The sequence below is a fragment of the Sorex fumeus genome, unplaced genomic scaffold, assembly GCF_029834395.1.
Source record: "Sorex fumeus unplaced genomic scaffold, SorFum_2.1 ptg000053l, whole genome shotgun sequence".
Taxonomy (NCBI): Eukaryota; Metazoa; Chordata; class Mammalia; order Eulipotyphla; family Soricidae; genus Sorex; species Sorex fumeus.
In genome coordinates, this window is record NW_026606110.1 from 2,049,597 (window position 1) to 2,072,869 (window position 23,273).

Below are 23,273 nucleotides of genomic sequence, written 5' to 3' on the forward strand. Positions count from 1 at the left end.
GATGTTTAATACGTTGGAGGTTTTTCAAATACAGAGTTCTCTGGAAGTAAGTTTTTCTACTTTCTACACGAACTGGCAAGAATTCAGTAAAAAATCAACTAAATTGTTTTGTATGCAGTATTCCCCCCACTTTTAGCAGTTAGAACAAGATTATAGTTTCCAGATGAAATTCTGAATGTCACATAGTGATGACATATATTTTCCTGGTTGGCTCAGCATGAGATGCAATTTTGCATGCCATGTCACGCTGACTTGCAGAATCCAAAAGCCATTATTTCCCAAGGGGCTTTCAGGACTGATAGTATCAAATGTAGCTTATATTTTGATGAAAGGTTTTAGGCATTATTGCAGTTTCTATGGCAAGATGCTTAAAGCTTTATATATTATCTAAACTCCAGAAATTTAGAAAGTGTTACTAAGAAAAGGTCATTCTCTTCGAGTTATTTAAACTTACATTGCCATAGGCAGTTGCCAAAAATGATGATCAGTTAAAAATATAGATCAAGAATTAGGAAGTTTTTATAGGGACTCAGTGACGAGGGGCCAGAGAATCAGAGAACCCTGGTTTCCTTCCCATCACTGCCGTGACAGGCTGACTTTACATGGTCACTTGCATTGCCTTCATTTGTAAAATGGCTGTGGCTATGTCTCACACATATGTCTTACTGTAAGAAATAAAGATATTTGAAAGTTTTTCAAAATGATAGAAAAATAACACAACTCAGTTCAATGTACAGGCCACAGATTGGATGTTTATATATTTGAAAGGAAAGCTTTAGTCTCAGACAAGATGAAGTTTTCTTTTATCTGTTAACCCCTGACTCTGAAGCGTAATGTTTTCTTAGTTTGATCACGACATTTTAACATTATCTTAAAACCTGATATTTTCATTCATGCCAACATAATGACATACAGTGCACACCAGTGATCTATTTTGCATTGGTTTTAACTTGATTTGCTATATAGACTTAGAAAAATGTTTTTAAAGATGTCATTCAATTGAGTGGACATTTCTGTTTTCAGTATCTTATAGTCTGCTCTAACCTATCCTGTGTCAAATCTGTAGAAGACAGCTTGTAGACTTAATGAGAGGTTTTGGTTTGTTTCTTGACTTACAGATCAGTAGGGAGCTAAAAAGTAGGAGGTGTCTTTGCTATCCACGTCTCTCTCCCACTTCCACCGTGTTACTCAAGGCTGAAGCTCTGGACTCATCCTGAGTGCCTGCTCTTCCTGTGCATTCTTTCACCAAGTCAGATCTTTCTGTTTACTTTTCGGGCCGCACGCAGCAGTGCTCAGGACTAACTCCTGGCTCTGTGTTCAGGGACCGTGTCCTGGTGGAACTGTATGGAGTGGTGGTGCTGACCCATGTGGGCCACGTGCATGGCAGGTGCTCCATCCATTGTACCATCTCTTCAGTCACATCTTAGGTCTTTATATTTTAATGTGCTTGCCAGTTTCTGGCCAAAGCCATAAAATTCCTTTTTACAGAATTTTATAATGATACTTAATTATTCTTACATGTGTCAATTCCAAGTTACTTCATTTTCTGATTTCAGTGATCTGAATCCATTATTCAGGTGACACTAAGAACCATATCACTAAAAATATAAATTGGAGCATTTCTCTCCCCCCCCCCCCCCCCGTTGCTTTTATTGATACTTTAATGACTTCTTAGTTCCGTTCTTAAAGTCCAAACTTTATCGATGGCCTATGAAGATTAGCTTGTTTTGGCCTCAGTCTGGTCTTCTTTGCCATCAAGGTCCCCAGAGGCCACTTCTGGTAATATTCAGTCATTCAGGCTGGCAGTGCAGTGCTAGGACTCAGGATGCCGGGCTGCTCAGACCATCAGGGACTCCCCCTGACAATGCATGGGGGCCCCAGGCAGCACCGGCAATGCTCTCAGGGGACTATGTGGTGCCAAGGATTGCCCCTGGGTTGGGTGTGTGAGGTATGTGATCTAACCTGGATATCTCCCAAGCTCTCTGCCCTTCTTTCTTTAAGACTCCAGGCCTTAGCTTAGTCCTTTCAGTAATGAAACCTTTTTTATCCAGATTTTGTAAAATGGGTCTCTGCCAAGGCCCCAAGATTTCCTATTTTAGCAGCTCTTTTCTGTCTTCCTAACACATCATAATTTTTCATTCTCTCTTTTTTCCCCTCCTTATCTGGAGTGTATTTCATGGACCATATCCGACTTCAGTTTTATGGTCCCAGAATCCTAGCAGCTTTTTCTGGTATTCAGCAAGTACAGTGCAAGTAATTATTGCAAGAATGCAGATTATCTTTGTCCTTTTTATTTTTTTTTTAATTTGGTGGCTTAAAAATCACAGGTTGGGGCTGGAACGATAGCACAGCAGGTAGGGCGTTTGTCTCGTTTGCGGCCGACTTGAGTTCAATTCCCAGCATCCCATGTGGTCCCCTGAGCACTGTCGGGAGTAATTCCTGAGTACATGAGCGAGGAGTAACCCCAGTGCAAAGCTGGATGTGACCCAAAAACAAAACAAAAAGTCACAATTTAACTTTCCTTCTCACTACTCTTTAACTTTTAAATTGATGCTGTGGATTGAGCATATGGGTTGGTGGTCGAGGACTTGCCTCATGTGAATGACATTCTGGGCTCGATGCCCAGCAAAAATAAACAAACAAACAAAAAAGTACTTATGGTATTAAACACTTCGCTACATGTTTTAGGATTTCCCAGGTATAGTTATCAAATATTTATAAGAAGCTAGCAGCTTATGATACATTTTTAAGTGGGCACACCTAATCCTTTTGGGTTTCCCTGCTGTACCAGAAATTTTGATGTGTTTTTAATGTTTGATTTTAAAGACAATATCTTCAGTCATAATCATGAATAGGAAAGTTACTTTTTCACCTTTCATCAGATAAAAGTAAATAGAACCTTGACTTTTGGGAAACTGAAAGCAGTGGGTAGCAAGTTTCCTGTTATGATGGACTCAAAGCAATGGTTCTAGTGGGAGAGAAAAAAGTCTGGGAGATGTAGCAGGATTTCTCGCTCTAAGGAATTCAGCAAAGGAACCAGTACTATAGATCCTGGGGTTGAAAAAGCTTTGATTGCACAGGTACCGCTTCAGGCAGATCTTAAGCAGGATTTGCCATAGTCGCAGGCGGGCAAGCGAGGTGACTTTCACTTACAAGATCCTGCCTAGAATGGAGAACTTTCAGTGGAAGTCGTGAAGAAAAGAAGAGGTTCAGAGAAGGAAGAAGGGTTTATAAGGAACCTTGTTTTTAAATGATGCTGTTGATTATTGATTAGTGTCCTGTGTTCGAGTATGTCTGTAGAAAGGAACTGAAGGAAGAACATCCTTTGTGGAAACGTCACTTGTGTAACTTTACTGTGATAAATGATTTTTAACAGGGTATTAAGGAACCATGGAAATGGAGAATAAAATACGGAATTAAATTGCTTTTGAATTTAAGGATTGGCTTTAAAAATATCATTATTAGGGTTTTGAATAGCAGCTTTCTGTCCTGATTTGATCTAAATACATAGGTGGTGTGGAACAGGAGGGCCATCATAAGAAAGCACTTCTACAGTTATCACACTTCCTCCATTAGGACGGACATTTCTAAAGTGTGAACAGGTTCATGCCCACCTATCTAGCCAGTGTGACCTTTCTGTCTCCCTCTCTTGAATGGGAACACCTCCAAACACTACTTCTGTCTCAGACATCTGTGTTCCCTAGATCCTAGCGTAAGTAGGCACTTGGTAATGCTTATTGAATGGAACTAAGCAACTTTTCCATAGCTCATAAATCTTGGAAGAGGCCAGAATTTTCCTTTATCTCATTTTCAAGTGTTTTCCAAGCCACATCAACAGGGTGGAAGACTCACACCAGAATAAGGTCCATGGGTCGGCATCTGTCTGCTTTATGCCTGCTGTGCCCACATGGCCTGAGCCCTCCTGTAGTCCTGACAGATGGCAGAAAATGGGCATTGGGGGCCTGGAGGGAGTGATGCTTGCACCCACTATTTTCCCAGGATCATTGCCTACAAAAATAGCAAGGAGGACAACTTGACTGGAATGGACAAAGTACTGGAAGATGAATGTAAGGACAATTTTATAGGGACCAGGGGGGATGGCAGGTCCTGTAGGGAATGAAAATCCCGTAAAGACTTTGAAATAGTAGCAAGTTAGAGGAGTAATGTATGACCTTTTGACGCTATGTTAATGGGATCACTCTCAGTGCTGTGTTGTGAGTAGATGATAGGAAAATATAAAGCATGACTTGCCATATGGTTGTCACCATGAGCCCACTGTATCATTCTAAGGACCAGGTTAGAGTCAGCCTCTGTTTTGACTGCATATGTGTTATGAGGGAGAGGGGAATGGTGGCTTTTCCTCTGACCAAATGGTAAGGTGGATTCTTTGCTTCCTAAGCATTAGAAAGGAAGAATAAAGTATAAGCACCATAAAATAAGGGTGAAGGGGATTTCACCCTTGTTGTATTAGCTATGTCAAATTTGAAGTTTTTATTAAGTCCCCAAATAGAGACACTGAGTAGACTCTTGGACAGTTTAGAGAGTTGATTTAGGCTGTTCTCTGGGAATTGGGAATCCTCATGTAAATGATACTTAAAACCAGGGCATTAAGTCAGATCATCCGAGAAGGGAGAATAGAAAAGGGGAATGGCCCAATGACCGAATCCTTGGATATTTCAGTGAGAGCTCTGGAAAACTTATTGCCAAAAAGAAAACTGAAAATGAGCTGCCAGTGAGAAGGAGAATCCAGAGGAAAGGATAAACCTGAAGGAAGCGGAAAAAGTGTTTTAAAAAGGTGGAGATGATCAGAGGCTGTAGAGCTGTCAATTACATCCTATCAGTCATTGTTGTCTAATTTTAAAAAATCATAAAATCTCAGTGGCTTGACGCAACGACTTCTTTTCCAGGGACTTGAGAGGTAATGCAACGGGTAAGGTGCTTGCTTTGCACAGACCTGACCTGGGCTCGATCCCTGGTACCATATATGGTCCCAGAACCCTGCCAGGAGTCAGCCCCGAGCAGTGCCGGAGTGGCCAAAAGAAAAAAGACATTCTATTTTCATCCAGGACATTCTATTTTCTCCCTCTGCTGCTTGCTTGTCCATTCAGTCAGTGGAGAAGAAGAAAGATTCTGGATTCTCATTGCCTCAGTACGAGGAGCACAGAATCATTCACCTGGACGAGTCTAGCTAATATATTTTAACGATATATCCTCAATATAATAATTGTTTTTAGTATGAGAGCATATTATCTGAATCAGGGAGCCCAGGACACAAGGTCGGGCTGAGAAGCAGAGCCTGGCTTCAGGCTCGCAGCTCCTTGCAGAGGAGTGAGAGGGGTGCCACTGCATGGGGCAGAGCAGTCAGTGGGCGCTGGGAGAAGCACCTGCCCTGCTCCACACCCGGAGTTGTGCAGACTGTTGCGAGCAGAGGTCTGGTGCTGATGAGAACTTCCTCGGAAGCAGTGTCTTAAGATTCATTCAAAACACACGCCGGGCACCGAGTTCAGACAGAGGTTTTAGGTGGAAATGGGAGACCCTAATAATGATATAAATTCTAGAGTGTGGAATGAAGAAATTACAGTTTCTTTCCAGAGAAGTGGGGGCCACACATTCCTTTGTAGAGTTTAAGGGTCTTTTGGGCTGTTTGAAACAGAGCTAGAGCATGGAGGAACTGACGGGGTTGGGAAAGTGAGAGTTTTCTTGGGGAAGAGTGGTGCTCGTAGGCCTCCAAGAATGCACCAGGAAGTCTCATGGGACCATGCAGTGCTCCGGATTGCCCTGGGTCTGGCTGCATGTAAGGCCCACGCCTGAACCCCCGTACCAGCTCTCTGGCCCTCATACAGCAGGTTTAGTTGCCCAAACTGAGTATTGGTGTCTGGAAGAGTGACTTTTCCAGGATTATTCAGATTGTATGTTAGACGACGTTGAGCTATTTGTATAATAAGGCAAGCACCCAAACCCAGGATTAAACAGTGGTGCTGACAGCAGGCGGATCTCTTTGCCTGTGGGTAGGCTGGGCTGTGCCTCTCAGTGTGAATTTAGAGGGTCTCTACAACTGGTTTGGGGTGGGGAGATGCAGCCCACAGGACATAGTGTGCCTGGTCAGCCTTGACTGTTAAAATTTTTAAAAGAATTTTAAAAAAGAAAAGAAAAGAAATATTTTATGAGATGCAAATCTGGCCATGAAAGTAGAATGGTTTCTTTAGGGTGTCCTTAGAAGTGAGGAGCTTAGTTAACCAAGCTCTCTGATCCCCTCTGCCTCCACAGTCTTTGAAACAAGTTTGGAGAAATGAAACTTAAATAATGACATAGGTAGTAGATACTTAAATGAGTGCAGTGACATATTACAACAGAAATCTTCAGATAAAAGAAAATGAACTTTCCTTGGAGACCAGGACTCTCACTGATTAGCCAGGGATGAGCACTGACTTTTCCTGCCTCTCACTTAAAAAAAGGGTCAAATTCGGATCCAATAAGTGGCTCTTATTGGGCCAGAATACATCAACTTAAACTTCTGTGTCAGGAGTCAGAGAAAATGAGAAGAGCCTGGCAAATTAACAAATTGCTTTCAGTTGAGCGTCTATTTTAACTTCTTTTTTTGTTCAGTGACATAATATTTATATATCTAGAATTTTTACTTCTGTAACGCAAGTATTGTTGTACAGTAGAAATTCCCATTGTCTTCTTATTACCTTCATAATAAGCTTCAGGTTTCTCAGCATATTAAACCTTCACAACTTGACCTCGACCTACCTTTGTATCCCTGTGTCAAGTCTAGTAGTTTTCTTGGCTGTCAGTGTAATTTACTTACACAAAACTGTTTACCATGCACAGTGTATCCTGTTACTTTTCTCTGCCTGCACTTCCTCTTTCTTTGATTTAAAAATTCCGTCCCAGCCCTTCTCACCACTCTAGTATTCACATTCGGTCTGTTGTTCTGAAAGCCGTGAACCTTGGTTCATGCCCTCCTCTCTTTCCAAGACTGCCAGTGCTTCCCTCTTTACCACTGGGAAGTTCCATTAGCTTATTCGCTCTTCTTGGTAACCAGCAATCTTCTCTCTGCCTCCCTAGGATGAGCTGCATTCATGTTTACACAGCCTAGTTCTGGGCATTATTATTATTATTGTTGTTTCTTTTAAAATAATTCAAATCTGTTTAAGGCAGTTATGCCCAGATAGTCTTATCTTAGATATGCATATGTGGCAAAAAAAAATCTAAATTTCTGATTTACATAAAGGAGAAAGTGACTTTTCTTTGTGACTATATAAAAATTCAGATAGAAATTTATGAGTTCTTGTCTTTATATTTGTTTGAGGACCACACCCAGTTGTGCTCAGGGTTTATTTATTACTCCTGACTATGTGATCAGGGCTCACATCTGCTGCTGCTCAGGGGACCATATGTGGTAACAGGGATTGAACTTGGAACAGCAGTTGTACAAAGCAGATGCTGTGTTGTCTCTCTAGTCCAAAAATTTTGGGGAAGTCCAACCAGGTGGTGCTCAGAGGTTACTCATGCTTCTACTCAGGAATCACTCTTGGCATGTTTGGAGACCATATAGGATGCTGGGAATTGAACCCAGGTTAGCTTGCATGCAAGGTAATTGCCCTACCTGGTAGACTATTTCTCTGACTAAACAAATGTATTATTTTTTTATTTTTATTAGTGAAACACCATGAAGTACAGTTGTAGACTTACAAATTTTTGTGCTTGGGTTTCAATTGTACAATGATCAAACACCAATCCCTCCACCAGTGCCCATTCCCCACCACCACTGATCCCAGTATCCCTCCCACCCACCCCCCAATCCCCCATCCCACCCTGCCTCTGTGGCAGGGCATTCCCTTTTGTTCTCTCCTTTTGGGTGCTGTGGTTTGCAACAGAGGCATTGAGTGGCAATCATGTTCGGTCCACAGTCCACTCTCAGCACGGATCTCCCATCCTGGGAGGAACCTCCCAACACCCTTTATTTGGTGCTCTCTTCTCTATCTGAGCTGCCTTTTCCCCTAGCGTGTGCGGCTAGCCTCCAAGCCATGGAGTAAACCTCCTGGTACTTATCTTGGCAATTCTTGGGTGTTAGTCTCCTATTTTGTGACTTTATGTTCCCCAGATGAATGCAATCTTTCTATGTCTGTCCCTCTCTTTCTGACTCATTTTGCTTAGAATGATACTTTCCATGTGGTACCACTTGTATATAAATTTCATGACTTCATCTTTTCTAACAGCTACATAGTACTCCACTGTGTAATTTCCAGGTGTTTGACTTGGTTCTCCGTGTCTGTGTGTGATTCACTTTTATTCTCAGAGCATCGTTGTCTGAAAAGATTGTTGATACTATTTCTATCTTCCTGATTCTATTCAGGTATGTTTTGTGTCTTAACACATGGCCTATTTTGGAAAAAGTTCTGTGTGCACTGGAGAAGAATGTGTATGTACTCTTTCTTTTGGGGGTGTAAAGCCCTGTATAGGTCTATAAGCCCTTTCTCTTCTATTTCTTCTTTCAAAGCCAATGTTTCCTTGCTGAGTTTTGTTCTTGTTAATCTATCCAGAGGTGATAAGGTGATGTTGAAGTCTCTAGCTACTATTGTGTTGCTAGCAATGTCCTCCTTAAAATCCTTTAGCAGTTGTTTTAAATATTTCGCTGTTCCCTCATTAGGTGCGTATACAACAAATGCATTATTTTTAAGATAAAATATTTTTGTTTTTATTAATATTTATTGATTCAACCATTATTGAATAAAGCATTATTCTATGTGGTGGATAATTAAAGAAGTATAATATTTTCAGTGAAATGATTATTTTCTTGGTATCAGCACTATACTGAAAAGCAAAGAAATAATACCTTGATGGTTAGATGCCTAAACAAATGTTTGTTGCATCTTCAGTACCATGAAGTAATCCTGTCATTGTGAGAATCTTGAACTTCAGGAATAGATTACTTGGAATTAAATGTCAGTACTTAGTGTCTTTGGATTATATACCTTATAGGAGACTCGGTGTTGTCATTTAATATTGACATCATTACTCAGACCTTTAACATAAGAACATGGGTTTTGGGAGGGGAGGTTTCTTTGTAAATTTAAATGGTTTTGTTTATTAAATTTTTTATTAATATCTCATGACATAAAGTTATTCTTAGTTGAAATTTATAGTGGAATTAGTTCTGTGTTCCAATGCCAAACTCATTCTTCTGTCAGCTTCCCTCCACCATTGTCTCAAGGTTTTGGACATTCTATTACCAGGTTCCAGGTGAGGCACCGCGTAGCCATTAGATTTGGGCCTGTGATTTCTATCTGTATTCTTTTCCAGCCAGTTTTATTTAATTAATGTTGAGTTAATAAAATATACATGAAGTTTATTTCTCACTGGAAGAGTGAAAAAATGTCAGGGTCGAAGCTGCATCTACCTTCAGAATCCAACCATTGACTGCTACCATCTGTTGCTATACCTATCACATTGTTCTACGTCTGCTTTTGGAGGACAAATATTCAAATGTTTAATATTATACCGTGAAGAATTAAATATGTTCTACAGAATTATGTCAGAATTCTGTGAGATTATAGAGGAAGGACCAAATCTAATTTGGGGAAATCAGTGACCATTTCTCAGAGGAAATGGTGTTTAAGGTGGAACTAAAACAATAGGTTGATTGTGATAGAGAAGAAGGGCAGTTGTGTTTCAGGTCTGGAAGCCTTCAAGTTCTTTTCTCTGCATTGTGGTCAGGTATTTTAAAAATTGTTCTTAATTCTTATAGTGTGCTCATGGACGATTTTGTATGCGTTACAATATGCAAGTATTCTTGGTCTTCATCATGTGTACTATTAACTTTTGATTCCTAACAAGATGAAAGGACTTTCAGAACTAAAACGGCAAGTGACATAGCTGAATTACTAGCTCAGGCTGACCCGAGAAGTACTTTCTCACGGCACTAAAGTGAAGGATGATCTTGTACCATGCTGGATGGCACATGCCTAAGAAGTGATTTCAAACAAGAAAGTTTGGGGTTTGAAATTGCCTTATTTATGGTTAAAGGCATGAAGCTTAACATATCAGTACGTTCAGTGTAGGTATTATATAGATGTAGCAGGAGCAAACCTTATGTTTTTTGATTTTTTGATGGAATGTAATCCTTAGTAAAAATGATCTGTCCCTCACATATTTGGTAGAATCAGAAGTCACTGCATAAGGGTCTAAAAAGAGAGGGGGGGCCCCTACCCAGCTACTTGACAACACAGACTCTAGAGTCAGATAGCCTTCGTTTACATTCTTTTTTTTTGCCACTTATTAGCTGGATGACTTGGATAATTTAGTTAATCTCTCTGTGATGAGTTTCCTTATCTGAATAAGGTGATGATAAGAGTCTGAATAATAGTATTCATCCTGGGATTATCTTGAGCTTTAAGCTAGCTAATGTTTGTCAGTCACTTAACAGCAGTTCTTGGCAAGCAGTAGTTGCTACAGAGGTTTTGAGTAAAAATGGATTAGAATTAAAAATTTTTTTTCAGCTTTTTTTTTGTTGATTGCTTTTTATTGTTTTGTTTTGGGTTGCCCCTGGCTGTGCTCAGGGGCTGTTCCTTGCTCTGAGCTCCCTTGGCCCGCTTGGGAGACAATGTGCAGTGTCCAGAAGGGAACTACCCTTCGCCACATGCCGCAAGCTTTCCCTCTTGCATCGTCTCTCAAGTTAGGATTGGCAGTTTTTTACAATATGCAAATCCTACCTGTAAAATTAATAACCACAGGAAAGTTCAGTTCGTTTTTTTGTTGTTGATGATGGGATTACACGGTGCCGGTGCCGGGGTAGTTGGTGGGTGTAATCCCATCAATGGCCAAGACCCAGAGACTATAAAACCCAGCTCACATTTGCGGCCGTGTGACACCTTATTATCTAGTTCTCACTCTGGAGAACCTGGCAGGCTACAAAAGTATCCTGCTCACACGGCAGAGTCTGGCAAACTCCCCGTGGCATATTCAGTATGCCAAAAACCAGTAACAATGGTGGGTCTCATTCTCCTGACCGTGAAGGAGCCTTGAATGTGGCACTTTCTAAAATCTCATGGGTAAGACGAAGGAGACTTTACTGGTGCCTTCTCAAGGCAATCGATGAACAACAGGATGACAGTGATACAGATGACAGTGATAGAGTGATTTTTTTTTTTTTGGTAAACTTGTCATCCAATTTTTACAAATTAGGATGAATTAAAATTTGGTGTATCCCAATTTTTATACTTTGGTGTAATGATTATGTTGCTTACTAAGTATTTAACTGTTTTTCAAAGCTTTATTACTTTTTAAAACCTCTTTTTCTTGGGTGGTGCCCAGAGAACATGCGATCACTCCCAGCAGTTCTCCATCAGCCTGGCCGGCTCAGTACTAGGGCTGTGGTGCAGGGGCTGGTGGTAACCAGTTGAAGGTCTCTGGCACTACATCCGGTAATGCTCAAGGGACCTTGTGGTTCCGGGGATCAAATAGGGTCAGACATTTTCAGGGCATGTGCTTTATATGAACCCTTATACTATCTTTCTGGACCAGCTTTGTGTTTTGTGTGTTTGTTTGTTTTTGGTGCTGTCTGGAGTAATGGTCTATCATCACTCATCTCCTAAAGTACTTCTGTTAATATAGTGTGACATCAATAAATGCTTGGCGTTATTTAAGGCTCTTTGTGTTGCACATTTGAACCACATATGGATCTCAGGGTCTCCTCTAGTTTTTATTTATTTATTTATTTATTTATTTATTTATTAGTGAACCACTATGAGGTACAGTTATAGACTTACAAATTTTTGTGCTTGGGTTTCAGTTATACAATGATCAAATACCCATCCTTCCACCAGTGCCATTTCCTACCACCACGGATCCCAGTATCCCTCCCACTCCCCATCCCCCCCCATCCCACCCTGCCTCTGTGGCAGGGCATTCCCTTTTGTTCTCTCTCTCTTGTTGGTTGTTTTGGTTTGCAAAAGAGGCAATGGGTGACAATCATGTTTGGTCTATGGTCTACTTTCAGCATGCTTCTCCCGTCCTGGAGGATCCTCCCAACACCCTTTATTTGGTGTTCCCTTCTCTATCTGAGCTCCCCTTTCCCCTAAAATGAATAATCTTGTTAGAAAATAAGACATTTGCAATAAACATGCAACTGATTGGTAAAAAGAAACTTAAAACTGTTATGTAATTACTTATTATGTAATTACTTGTTAATGTCAGAATTTATTAGAGTGATTCATTTTCAAATAATAATAGTAATTTATAACAGTTTTCTATATCAGCAGATCCTAAATGTTTTAAATTTGGCTATAAATAAATTGTGGAATCCTTTGGAATTTATTATTTTTAGAGCTTAAAATTTTGGTGTTTCCCCAAACGGAGAGAGAGAACACAGGGGATTGCCCTGCCACAGAGGCAGGGGGGGATGGGGGGATGGGGGTGGGAGGGATATTATCCATGGTGGTGAAAAACGGGCACTGGTGGAGGGATGGGTATCTGATCATTGTATAATTGAAACCCAAGCACAAAAAAATTGTAAATCTACAACTGTAAAAAAATAAATAAATAAAAAAAATAATAAATAAAAAAAATTTTGGTGTTTCGTGGCTAGAGCGATAGTGCAGAAGGTAGGAAACTTGGAAGCGTTCAGCATAAGAGAAAGAACACATGGAGGGTGCGGGATCCCGGAGGAAAAAAAAAAAGAAAAAACAGGTTCCAAAAAGAGCCGAGTTCACCAGCAAGTTCCAGATGGAGTAGGTGCCGCATCCCGCCTCCCCCAGATGGAACCCCGGTGACCAGAAGCCTCTACAAACACAGCTCGAGTATGCGGGAACGAGGACTTTTTCTCAAAACCGCGCGGCTGCTTACGCGGCCGCGCGACATCTCTCTATATACAAAGTGATCAATGAGAAGTAAACCACCCAATCTTTCTCCCTGAAAGTCAGAGTTAAGTTTGGAGCACGGCCACAGCCCCAGAAACACAAGGACTTAATGCAGAACCCAGCAGCTTAGAGCAGAAAAGTGAAAGGACTATGCGTTAATCCAGGCCATCAAGTCTGCCGGAGGGGAAAGGGTGTTGCCCCATTCGCCCTCTCCTCTCTGGAAAGAAAGATGGCGGCCACATGGGAGCCTTGTGGACAGCAGGTATGAGCCGGGAGTGTGGGGGCGACTAAAACCTCATGGGAAGGGGGGCGTTCCGGTCCGTCCTTCACGCCCTACCGAGGTCACCAGTCACCCCCCACGAGCGGCTCTCCAGCACGGCCACAGCCCCAGAAGCACAAGGGCTTAATGCAGAACCCAGCAGCTTGGAGCAGAAAAGTGAAAGGACTATGCGTTAATCCAGGCAATCATTTCTGCCCAGAGGGGAAAGGGTGTTGCTCCCTTCCGCCCTCCTCCCTCTGGAAAGAAAGATGGCGGCCACATGGGAGCCTTGTGGACAGCAGGTATGAGCCAGGGGTGTGGGGGCAACTAAAACCTCATGGGAAGGGGGGCGTTCCGGTCCGTCCTTCACGCCCTACCGAGGTCACCAGTTGCCCCCCACGAGCGGCTCTCCAGCACAGCCACGGCCCCAGAAGCACAAGGACTTAATGCAGAACCCAGCAGCTTGGAGCAGAAAAGTGAACGGACTATGCATTGATCCAGGCCATCAAGTCTGCCGGAGGGGAAAGGGTGTTGCCCCATTCGCCCTCTCCTCTCTGGAAAGAAAGATGGCGGCCACATGGGAGCCTTGTGGACAGCAGGTATGAGCCGGGGGAGTGGGGGCGACTAAAACCTCATGGGTCGGGGGGCGTTCCGGTCCGTCCTTCACGCCCTACCGAGGTCACAAGTCACCCCCCGCGAGCGGCTCTCCAGCACGGCCATGGCCCCAGAAGCACAAGGACTTAATGCAGAACCCAGCAGCTTGGAGCAGAAAAGTGAACGGACTATGCATTGATCCAGGCCATCAAGTCTGCCGGAGGGGAAAGGGTGTTGCCCCATTCGCCCTCTCCTCTCTGGAAAGAAAGATGGTGGCCACATGGGAGCCTTGTGGACAGCAGGTATGAGCCGGGAGTGTGGGGGCAACTAAAACCTCATGGGAAGGGGGGCGTTTCGCTCCGCCCTTCACGCCCTACTGAGGCCACCAGTTGCCCCCCGCGAGCGGCTCTCCAGCACGGCCACGACTCCAGAACACAGAAACCAATTTCTTAACTATCTGACTTTCAGTAGAAATACTTCCAGGGTCAATAGGTAAAATAGCAGAAATCCAAAACCAACATTTAATTCTTGAACCCAGCTGTAGAAAGCAAATCACTTCACAATGCTTTTTCAGCATGTCTGATTTGGGGGGGGGGGGGGGTTAAACTCTAAATAATAGTGGTGAATCTTTTATTGAAACAATCTAATCAAAGCAGATAGAGTGTTAACTAGAATTCATCTGCCTCACAGGGACGGGGAGGGGTGGGGGGTGGGGTTTTATTGGGGTTCTTCATGGGAAAAAATAAGTATTGGTAAAGGGAAATGTGTTTGATATTTGCATGACTGAGACATAAACCTGAAAGCTTTGTAACCTTTCCCACAGTGATTCAATAAATAAATTAAAAAAAAAAATAAAAGTAAACATTGGAAAAAGGGGGAAAAAAAAAAAAAAGAAGGTAGGAAACTTGCCTTGCACATGGCCAACCTGGGTCAGTACCCAGCACCTCTTCTTGTATCCCAGTGCCTCTGCCATGAGTAAACTCTGAGCACTGCTGGGTGGGGCCCCAAGTCAACATTTTTTTGGTCTGCATTTAAATTTTTAGACAGTTACTTCCAGAGCGCCCCCCCCCCCCCCCAGGCGGTTCAGGCCACCCTGGCAACATTTGGAAATTGCTTCCCTTGGTGTTCGGGAACTAGGAAGCACTGGGGCTCAAACCTGGGAGTGCAGCATGCAGAACGTGCTCTCCAGCCTGTGAGCTAGTCTCTGGACCCCTGAAAACGTATTGCTCTATCAGTAGTCTTATAGCAAAGTTCTGGGGCAGGTACAGGGACTCTCCATGCATCCTTTGTCTCAACATCTGCATAGCTCACTGTTAGAGGCCTCACCAGTGGTAGATTGTACTTGTATTGACACTTAATTACCAACCTGATGTTTCACAACTTACATTGTACTGATCGACTCCCTCATTTCCTCAGGGGGCCTGGTGGTGCGTGGTGAGACAGGTCAGTAGCGGGCTGCAGGGCTGAGTGAGGTGGTGCTTCTTTCCCTCCTGCTGCTGGCGGAAACTGTGCGTGGGCGCCTCAGGGTCCACACCCAGTGATATTCCGGGGACATGTCGTGCTGCAGATTTAACTTGGGGCCTCATGCATGCACAGGGCATGCACCTCCCTTGATCCCTGAGCTGTCTCCAGGCCCCTCTCTGCATTTACATTGGGGTTTACTCATGGCATGCGTTTTACAGGTCTGGAAAGATTTATGATGGCATGTGTCCACCATTATATTGTCATCAATAGTTAAAAACCTTAAAAATCCTCTATGCTTTTCCTGTTCCACTCTCTCCCTGCTAGCTCCCGGTAACCATAGATCTTTTTATTGTCTTTATACTTTTGCCTTTCCAAAATGTCATATAGTTGGAATTTACAGCATGGGATCTTTTCATACTGTCTTCTTGGCTTTAGTAATATACTTTTAAATTCTTCCTTGTGTTCTCATGACTTGATAATGTTTTTGAGTCATGAATAGCTTCCATTTAGGAAACGAAATGAATGTGTGTTTTATAGAAAGCTTATAAAAAGTTATTCGTGATTGTTAAACATTGAATTCTTCAAGTAGAGAGAAAGTAGCCCCTTCCCTTATCTGTCTTCAATTGTATTTTTTCCTCCTCAGAGGTTATCTCTGTCAAAGAATCGCCTTTTCCTCTGCCATGTTTTTTTTTCTATGTGTTAGAAAAACAAATACGCGACAGTCTTAATGGGTTAGAATAGAGAACCCAGTGATAAACTTCCATATATAGGCAGCTATAGGCAGCTAATTTATGATAAAAAGAGCCAGATCCATGAAGTGGGGTGAAGATAATCCTTTGACCAAATGCATTGAGGGAACTGGGTAGTTACATGGAAAAAAAATAAAGAAATGACCTGTATATCACACCTTACACAAAATCAAATCATCTTTGATAACAGATCTTGGAATTAGTCAGAATCCTTCGAAAATAGTGAGGAAAATATAGACAGAGTGCTCGAGGATTTGGACCTCAACGGTGCTCTCAGTAATATCATTCCATTGTTTTTGTTTCCAACAGAAACAAAAATAAACAAATGGGAGTAGACTACACTCTTCTTATAACACCTTTGGATCACAGTACAGTATTTTTTTACCTCACAATTTATCATGTAAATACATTGTCATATCTTTAATTGTTCCATTTAAAAAGGTGATGAAATTATAATCTTGCTTTGCAGGTATTACAGTGTCAACTATTTCTTTTTTTGATGGACAGATAAATTGCTTAGCATTTTGTTTCTGTTTTCCCCATTGAGATTGTACTTTAATGAAATTTTACAAAATAAAAACAACCATGCATTCAATTGTTGTGTAGGCCCTTCCACTGATCCAGCTCACAGCCCAGTCTCTGACAAGACCAACCCATGCTTTCCTGACTTAACATATTTAAAATTTTTTTCTTTAAAAATAAATAGTTCTGTAAGATAAAAATTATACTAATGAAATATTTTGCAGACTAATGTGGAATGCTCCATTGTTTTAGAGAACATGGTTATGATTGTTGTTAATGTTCATGTTTTAATAGCCAGTTCCTGTACCTTTACAGTACCAAGGTGTTGAAGACTCGCTGTCTTTGTCCTGATGTCTGGCTCTTCCTTTCCCTCTCCCTGTACTCCCTACTGCTTGCCAGCCCCAGTTTTGTAACCAAAGGCCAAGGGTTTGTCCTCACTCTGCATTCCCTGGTTTTATTTCTCTGTATATCACAGATGAGTGTGATTAATTGAGTATCTGGAGATTGTTTAATTTTAAGCAAGGCACGGAGTAATCTTGAAAATATGTTCCGATTACTTTGCGTTAACTACATCGTACAGTTTCTGTTAAATAATTTGCTCTTTTCGCACTCAAGAGTCCAGACCATTGTCAGTTCCTGTGAAGACGATGCTGAGTCTGTCTGAAGGCTGTAGAAGTCCTGAAGAAAGAATGAAGGAATTCATTGGAGTTGTATGGAATGCAGTAAAGAGTCTCACACTGCAGGTGAGTTTAAGTCAGGAATACTATGGTTTTAATATTATCATACTTTTAAATCTTGAACATTTTTACTATTGGTAAAAATTTTCTCATGATAACACTCATAGTTATCTGTTTCATAATTTTGATAAGAATTGTTGGTATACTTTGTGTATAGCTATTACAGTGATATAAAATACTCGATCTTCCAAACAGAAGATATGCACATTTTAATATACTCCTCGAATTAAAAAATTCATCTCACTTTTTGTTTCTTTTAAATATGCTTTAAAAGATAATAAATGCAAATTAAAATCATAGTCATGACTCAATATTGTGATAAGGGCTAACTTGGAATTAAATTATTTTCCCCGCCAAATCATGTATTAAATATGAAAATGGTTATAGCTATTTACTTTTCGCTTACATTTTCTTAGCATGCATTTTTAAAGCACACGTATTTAATCTTGCTGAACTAACCTTCTTCCAGATCATGTTTTATCTAATAAAAATACACAATTAAATGTTTACCTGATCTCGTAGGAATTAAATAAAAATAAGTTTTATAGAATTTCTCCTCTTTCAATAATATGTCAATGGCTGATAGCCGAGGCATCTTTGTAGAACTTCAGTCTTAAAAAGTAAAAGTAAAGGCCCTCCCGTTGATCATCGAATTGCTCGAGCGGGCCCAGTAACGTCTCCATTGGAGACTTTTGTTGTTACTGTGTCTGGCATATCGAATACTCTCGGTAGCTTGCCGGGCTCTCCGATAATTGTAGGTACAAGCATTCAATTTCTGTTTAAGACACAGAACATTACAAAAGAAAGTGTTTTCTTCCTCTCCAAGCCTGTGTTCTCCCTGGAATATGGGTCTCACTTGCCCCTCAGTATCCCTGAGCTTTATCCACCAGGGAAAAGCCTGTGTTTTCTTTTGAATATGTGCTTGGTCCCTTTCTCTCCCCTCACATCTGTGTAAGTTTAAATTAAATCTTCTTTCTGCTTCACAAGAAAGAAGAAAGAAAAAAGGAAAGAGACAAAGTTCTTTCTACCGGCAGAAGGTGATTTGCAAATTATATTTATTTAAATCCCGGTAGTTGAGTTACTTGATCACTTGACATCCCATTACTCATCGATTTGCTCGAGCGGGTGCCAGTAACGTCTCCATTCGACCCTGTCACGTGCTAGTGTAGCCCAATGACGTTTGCTCATTCTAGGAACACGAAGAGCCTCGAACCAATCGAGGGTCTTTTTTTTTTTTTTTTTTTTTTTTTGCTTTTTGGGTCACACCCAGCGATGCTCAGGGGTTATTCCTGGCTCTGCACTCAGGAACTATTCCTGACGGTGCTTGGGGGACTATATGGGATGACAGGGATTGAACCTAGGTCGGCCGTGTGCAAGGTAAACGCCCTACCCACTGTGCCATTGCTCCAGCCCTTGTTCAGGGTCTTGACGAAGAACTTTGACCATCTTGTAGGTGGGCGGCCACGCAGTCTTTTAATGTCCCGTGAAATCCAGTCAGTAACATCTCTAGTCCAGCTGTCGTCTTCAAATCTTATTACGTGTCCAGCCCATCTGATATTCGATGCCTTGGCAAATGATACAGCGTCCCTGATTCTTGACCGTCAATGGAGGTCGGAACTCCGGATTCTTTCACTCATTTGAGTGAAGTATGATACTCCAAGTATAGCTCATTCCATTCCTCTTTGGGAGACCCGAATAGCGTTCTCATCCTGTTTTCGTAGGGCTCAGGTCTCTGAGGCGTATGTTAATGCAGGAAGAACAGTGGAATCGAAGAGATGTGCTCGTAGCTGGAGGTTCTTCATCCTCTTAGCTATTTCTTCGACGTTCTTGAAGGCATTCCAAGCCGCTCTCTTCCTCCTGCACAGCTCGGGTGCCAGGTCATTCATCATGTTAACTTCTCGACCTAAGTACACATAACTGTTGCATTCGGAGATGCTCATTCCATTGAGAGCGAATGGAACGTCAGGAATGAGATTGTTTCTCATAAACATTGTCTTCGTGAGATTCAGCTGTAGTCTGACCTTTCCACACTCATGGTCGAAGTTGGCCAGCATTTGTGCTGCTTGGCTAATGTTTGGTGTTATTAGAACGATGTCATCAGCAAAGCGGAGGTGGTATAGTTGCCGACCATCTATCTTCACTCCCATTCCTTCCCATTCCAGTCATCGCATGATGTTCTCAAGGGTGGCACTGAAGAGTTTTGGTGAAATGGTATCACCCTGCCGAACCCCTCTCTTGAGGGGATGAGATCTTGAGGGGATCATCCATCCTCTCATAGATGATCACTTCTTTGTAGAATGGTGAGATGCTGGTAGTGAATCAGTAATACAGCTCACGGAGGATCCTGATGTATTGAGTTTGAACAACCTGTTTGGCTAGGGCTTCGATGACTGCTTCTGTCTCAACAGAATCAAAGACCTTCTTTAAATCAGTGAATGTTAGAGCAGCATCTCGAACTCCCGAGAAATCTCAATGAGCTTGATTATTGTGTGGATAAGGTCGATGGTGCTGAATCCTTTGTGGAACCCAGCTTGCTGCATGGTTGTCCTTCATCTAATGTTCTACCAATCTTATTCAGGATGACTCGAGTGAACAGCTTGTAGAAGACAGACAATAGGCAGATTGAGTGATAGTTGCCAATGTCTTGGATGTCTCCCTTCTTGTACAGTAGTACAGTCCTGCTGATTTTCCACTGGGATGGAACCTTGCATTCAGACATGTAGCGTGTGAAGAGCTGAGCCAGTGTATTGATGAATACCAATGGCAGGTTCTTCAGGTGTTCGTGTCTGACCTTGTCTGGGCCTTGTGCTGTTTGCTTCTTTACCGACCAAATGGCGTTTCGGATTTCAGAAGGGAGAACGTTGGGAATGACATATCCATCCTGCGGAATTTGGTATGTGGGCAGGTGAACTTGGCTATCAAAGAGATCCCAGTAGAAGTCACGGATAATCTTCTCTATTGCCCTTCTGGAAGATGTGATAGATCCATCAGGATGTCGGAGGGCAGTCATCTTGGTCTTGTAGTTGGCGAAGGACAGCTGGGCATTGCGAATGCTTTTCCTGGTTTCTGCCGCATCTGCTAGCACTGCTGCTCTTCTCTCTTTGAGCTCTTCCTTCACTTCTCTGCACTGCTTTGCGAGCTCGATGTTCGCTTGTGGTTGCCTGAGGCTTGCATTGAGAATGGTTGGCTAATAAGCGTAAGAGTTTTTGAAGACAGGCTTTTTTTGTGGCTATCTCTCTCAGCGTTCCTTGCACAATCTTGGAGGTGCTGAACCAGTCGATCATATTCTTTGTCAGTGTTGTCAACAACAGCATCTCAACAATGGCATCTTTCCATGTTGTTGCAGTAGTGCCAAAGAGCTCCCAGTTGGTGGTCGTTCTGGGAGTTCTCTTCTTAAACTTTGCAGCCTTTTCTCCCCACTCTGTGAAGTAGAATTTTTCATGAAGGAGACGGTGGTCTGATCCCGTTTGGAATTTTGGGACAACAGCAACATCTGTCAGGCAAAACCATCAATGGAATATGATGTGCTTAATATCGTTATGGAACCGTCCACCGGGAGACTCCCATGTCCAACGTTTAAATTCAGCCTTCTGCAACTGTTAGTTGCCATGGATGGTCTTGGTTGACATGATGAACTCAGACAGTCTCTCACCCTGTTCGTCCAATTCTAGGCCATGGGTCCTGATGTGGAGTTCTTTGGCTGATCTTCTCGGTCCTATCTTGGATTAAAATCACCAACAAAGATCTTGTAGAAGGTGTGGTCTTCTTTATAGAACTCCTCCAGCTCCATGTTGAACTTCTCAGAAGTTCAGTTGCGAGGGTGCTGCATTGCTCTCAACTGATCTAGGCTCAATCCCCGACATCCCATATGGTTCCCTCCAGCTCCACCAGGAGTTGTCCTTGAGTGTAGAGCTAGGAGGAAACGCTAAGCATAGTTGGGTGTGGTCCCCACACAACCAACAACAACAGCAACAAAGAGGGAATAATAATGGGTGCATGTGTGACTCCCAAACAAACACCAACCTAAAACCAAAAACAAAAAAAAAGAAATAATAATTTTGCTTTTTTATCTTTAACTCTAAAAGATTATTCCATTATGGCATTAGGTTATATGAATTTGACAGTTCTGGGAAAATCTTGAAATTTAAGATTCTAAGTGACAATAAGGGAGCTTTTTGATATTTGTAAGCTAACAAGGAGGTGTATGAGAGTTTTGTAGCAGACTATCCTTTTCTGCTTTTAGCTACTTCATTGCAGGAACTAGATTGATCTTGTTGCTTTAAACAACTGAAGAATATAAATTATACAGCAGTCTTAAAACTAGACCGTGGAACCAGTTAGACAGCTGTCTTTGAGAAATGTAAGGTAAAATCATCGAGACCCATTGACTAATGGAATTGGGGTATAAAGAAAAAGAGATTGAGTGGTGTTCGGGTTCAGTTTGGGATAGTTTTTCTGTTTCAGGAACAAATGAGGAGTTTGAATTTATACCTGTATTTTAAATGTGCATGTGTGTGAGATTTCCTGGTATGAGACTGTTAGATGTTTTTATCTGGAGATTAAGAGAAAGGTTCATAATAGACATATGATTTTCGGAATCATCTGCGAGTTGCTAAAACCAGGAGAATGGGTTATTCAGAGAAAGCAGGTACAGCGGAAAGAACCCTCAGGCAGTGAAAGCAGAGCCTGCAGGGAGGGGGTGTGCTGGGTTGTGCTATGCACAGAACTCTACCCCATTATTGTATTGGAAACCACAATGACCCCTTCCCCCGCCCCCCCCCCCAAATCCAGCAAAACAAGAATGCAATTTCTAAAGTAGTTGGCAGGGGAGAAAATGCCCCTGAATAAGGTGTATATGAGGAAAATCCAGGGAATGTATGAGAACTGAGGGAATGTAGAGTTTCAGGGAGCCATTGGTCAGCAAAGTCAAATTATAGATGCTCACTATACACTTTACTTATCTGCAGTATGAGTCTGTTCACAACACAACAACCATCCTGTTATTCGTCGATTGCCTCGAGCAGGCCCCAGTAATGTCTCCTTCGTCCTAGCCCTGAGGTTTTTTTAAAAAAATGCCACATTCAAGGCTCTTTCAGAGTTAGGAGAATGAGACCCTTCATTTTACTGGTATTTGGCATATTGGATACGCCACGGGGAGTGTGCCAGACTCTGCCGTGTGGGCAGGTTACATTCGGTAGCCTGCCAGTTTGTCCAAAAGTAGGACAAATAATATTTAAGGTTACTTTTATTTCTCACATTCTCATGGGTTTCTTTTGACCATATGGGATGCTGGGAATCTTTTGAACCCGGGTTGGCCGTGTGAAAGGCAAATGCCCTACATGCTGTGCTATTGCTCCAGCCGCAGTGAGCTTAATCTTAAAAATAATTATGAAGTAGTTGAGATTCAGATATTCACAACTTAAAATTTTTTTTAATTTAAAGTATGTGTGTTCCATCTTTATTTTTAATTATAGAATTTTATGTTTTTATGACTAAGCTTATTGACCCTACATGAGCATGTAGTTAGCAAGGAGTGCTAAAACTCTTGTGTTTGTACAGGTTATCTTGAATATGATCAAAGAATGTTGTTAGTCTTACCCCTCATCTAAGCCATGTACTATAATATAAACTATATATTTAGATATTTCCAGATGTTAATGTATCCTGGAAAAGTTTAAGGATAAAGCTAGATTATGATTAAATGATTAAAATGTAAGCCCCAAATTCTGACTTCTTTAAAAAGAAGTGTCCACCTTTCAAAACATTTTATGATGCAAAATATAAAACAGGCAACTAAAGTTGTCATCAGATAAAACAGAACATCATAACTTAAAGCCATCAAAGGATTAATCTTTTAGTGGAAGTTTGAACAAGTAAGTGTGTTTGGAATGAGAGTTTCTGGAAAGTTGATTTTAGAGCCAAAGTTGATGTTTGCTAACCTTATTATTTTTTACTTAAGATCGAAAGACTCATATCTCATAAAGACTTAAACAATATTTGCTGTAACCTTTTTGGACTTTGGTAGGAAAAAATAACTTCTACGCTTCATTGTAACGAATTATTTTATAGTAACATATGAAGTCTT

The 23,273-nt window shown here is 41.7% G+C and overlaps 1 protein-coding gene and 1 pseudogene across 5 annotated transcripts in view; both read left to right on the forward strand.

Moving 5' to 3' along the window:
- Positions 1-23,273, forward strand: part of VPS13B (vacuolar protein sorting 13 homolog B) — a 667,453-nt gene that overhangs the window by 274,375 nt on the left and 369,805 nt on the right. For all 5 annotated transcript variants that reach the window (XR_008793959.1, XM_056124953.1, XM_056124949.1 and 2 more), the window contains exon 21: positions 17,067-17,194. Coding sequence is in view for 4 of the 5 variants with exons in the window: in XM_056124953.1 (XP_055980928.1) it covers positions 17,067-17,194 (128 nt within the window). In the remaining variant the exon portion in view is untranslated. The remainder of the gene's footprint in view (positions 1-17,066; positions 17,195-23,273) is intronic.
- Positions 5,947-6,057, forward strand: LOC130033319 (uncharacterized; annotated as a pseudogene).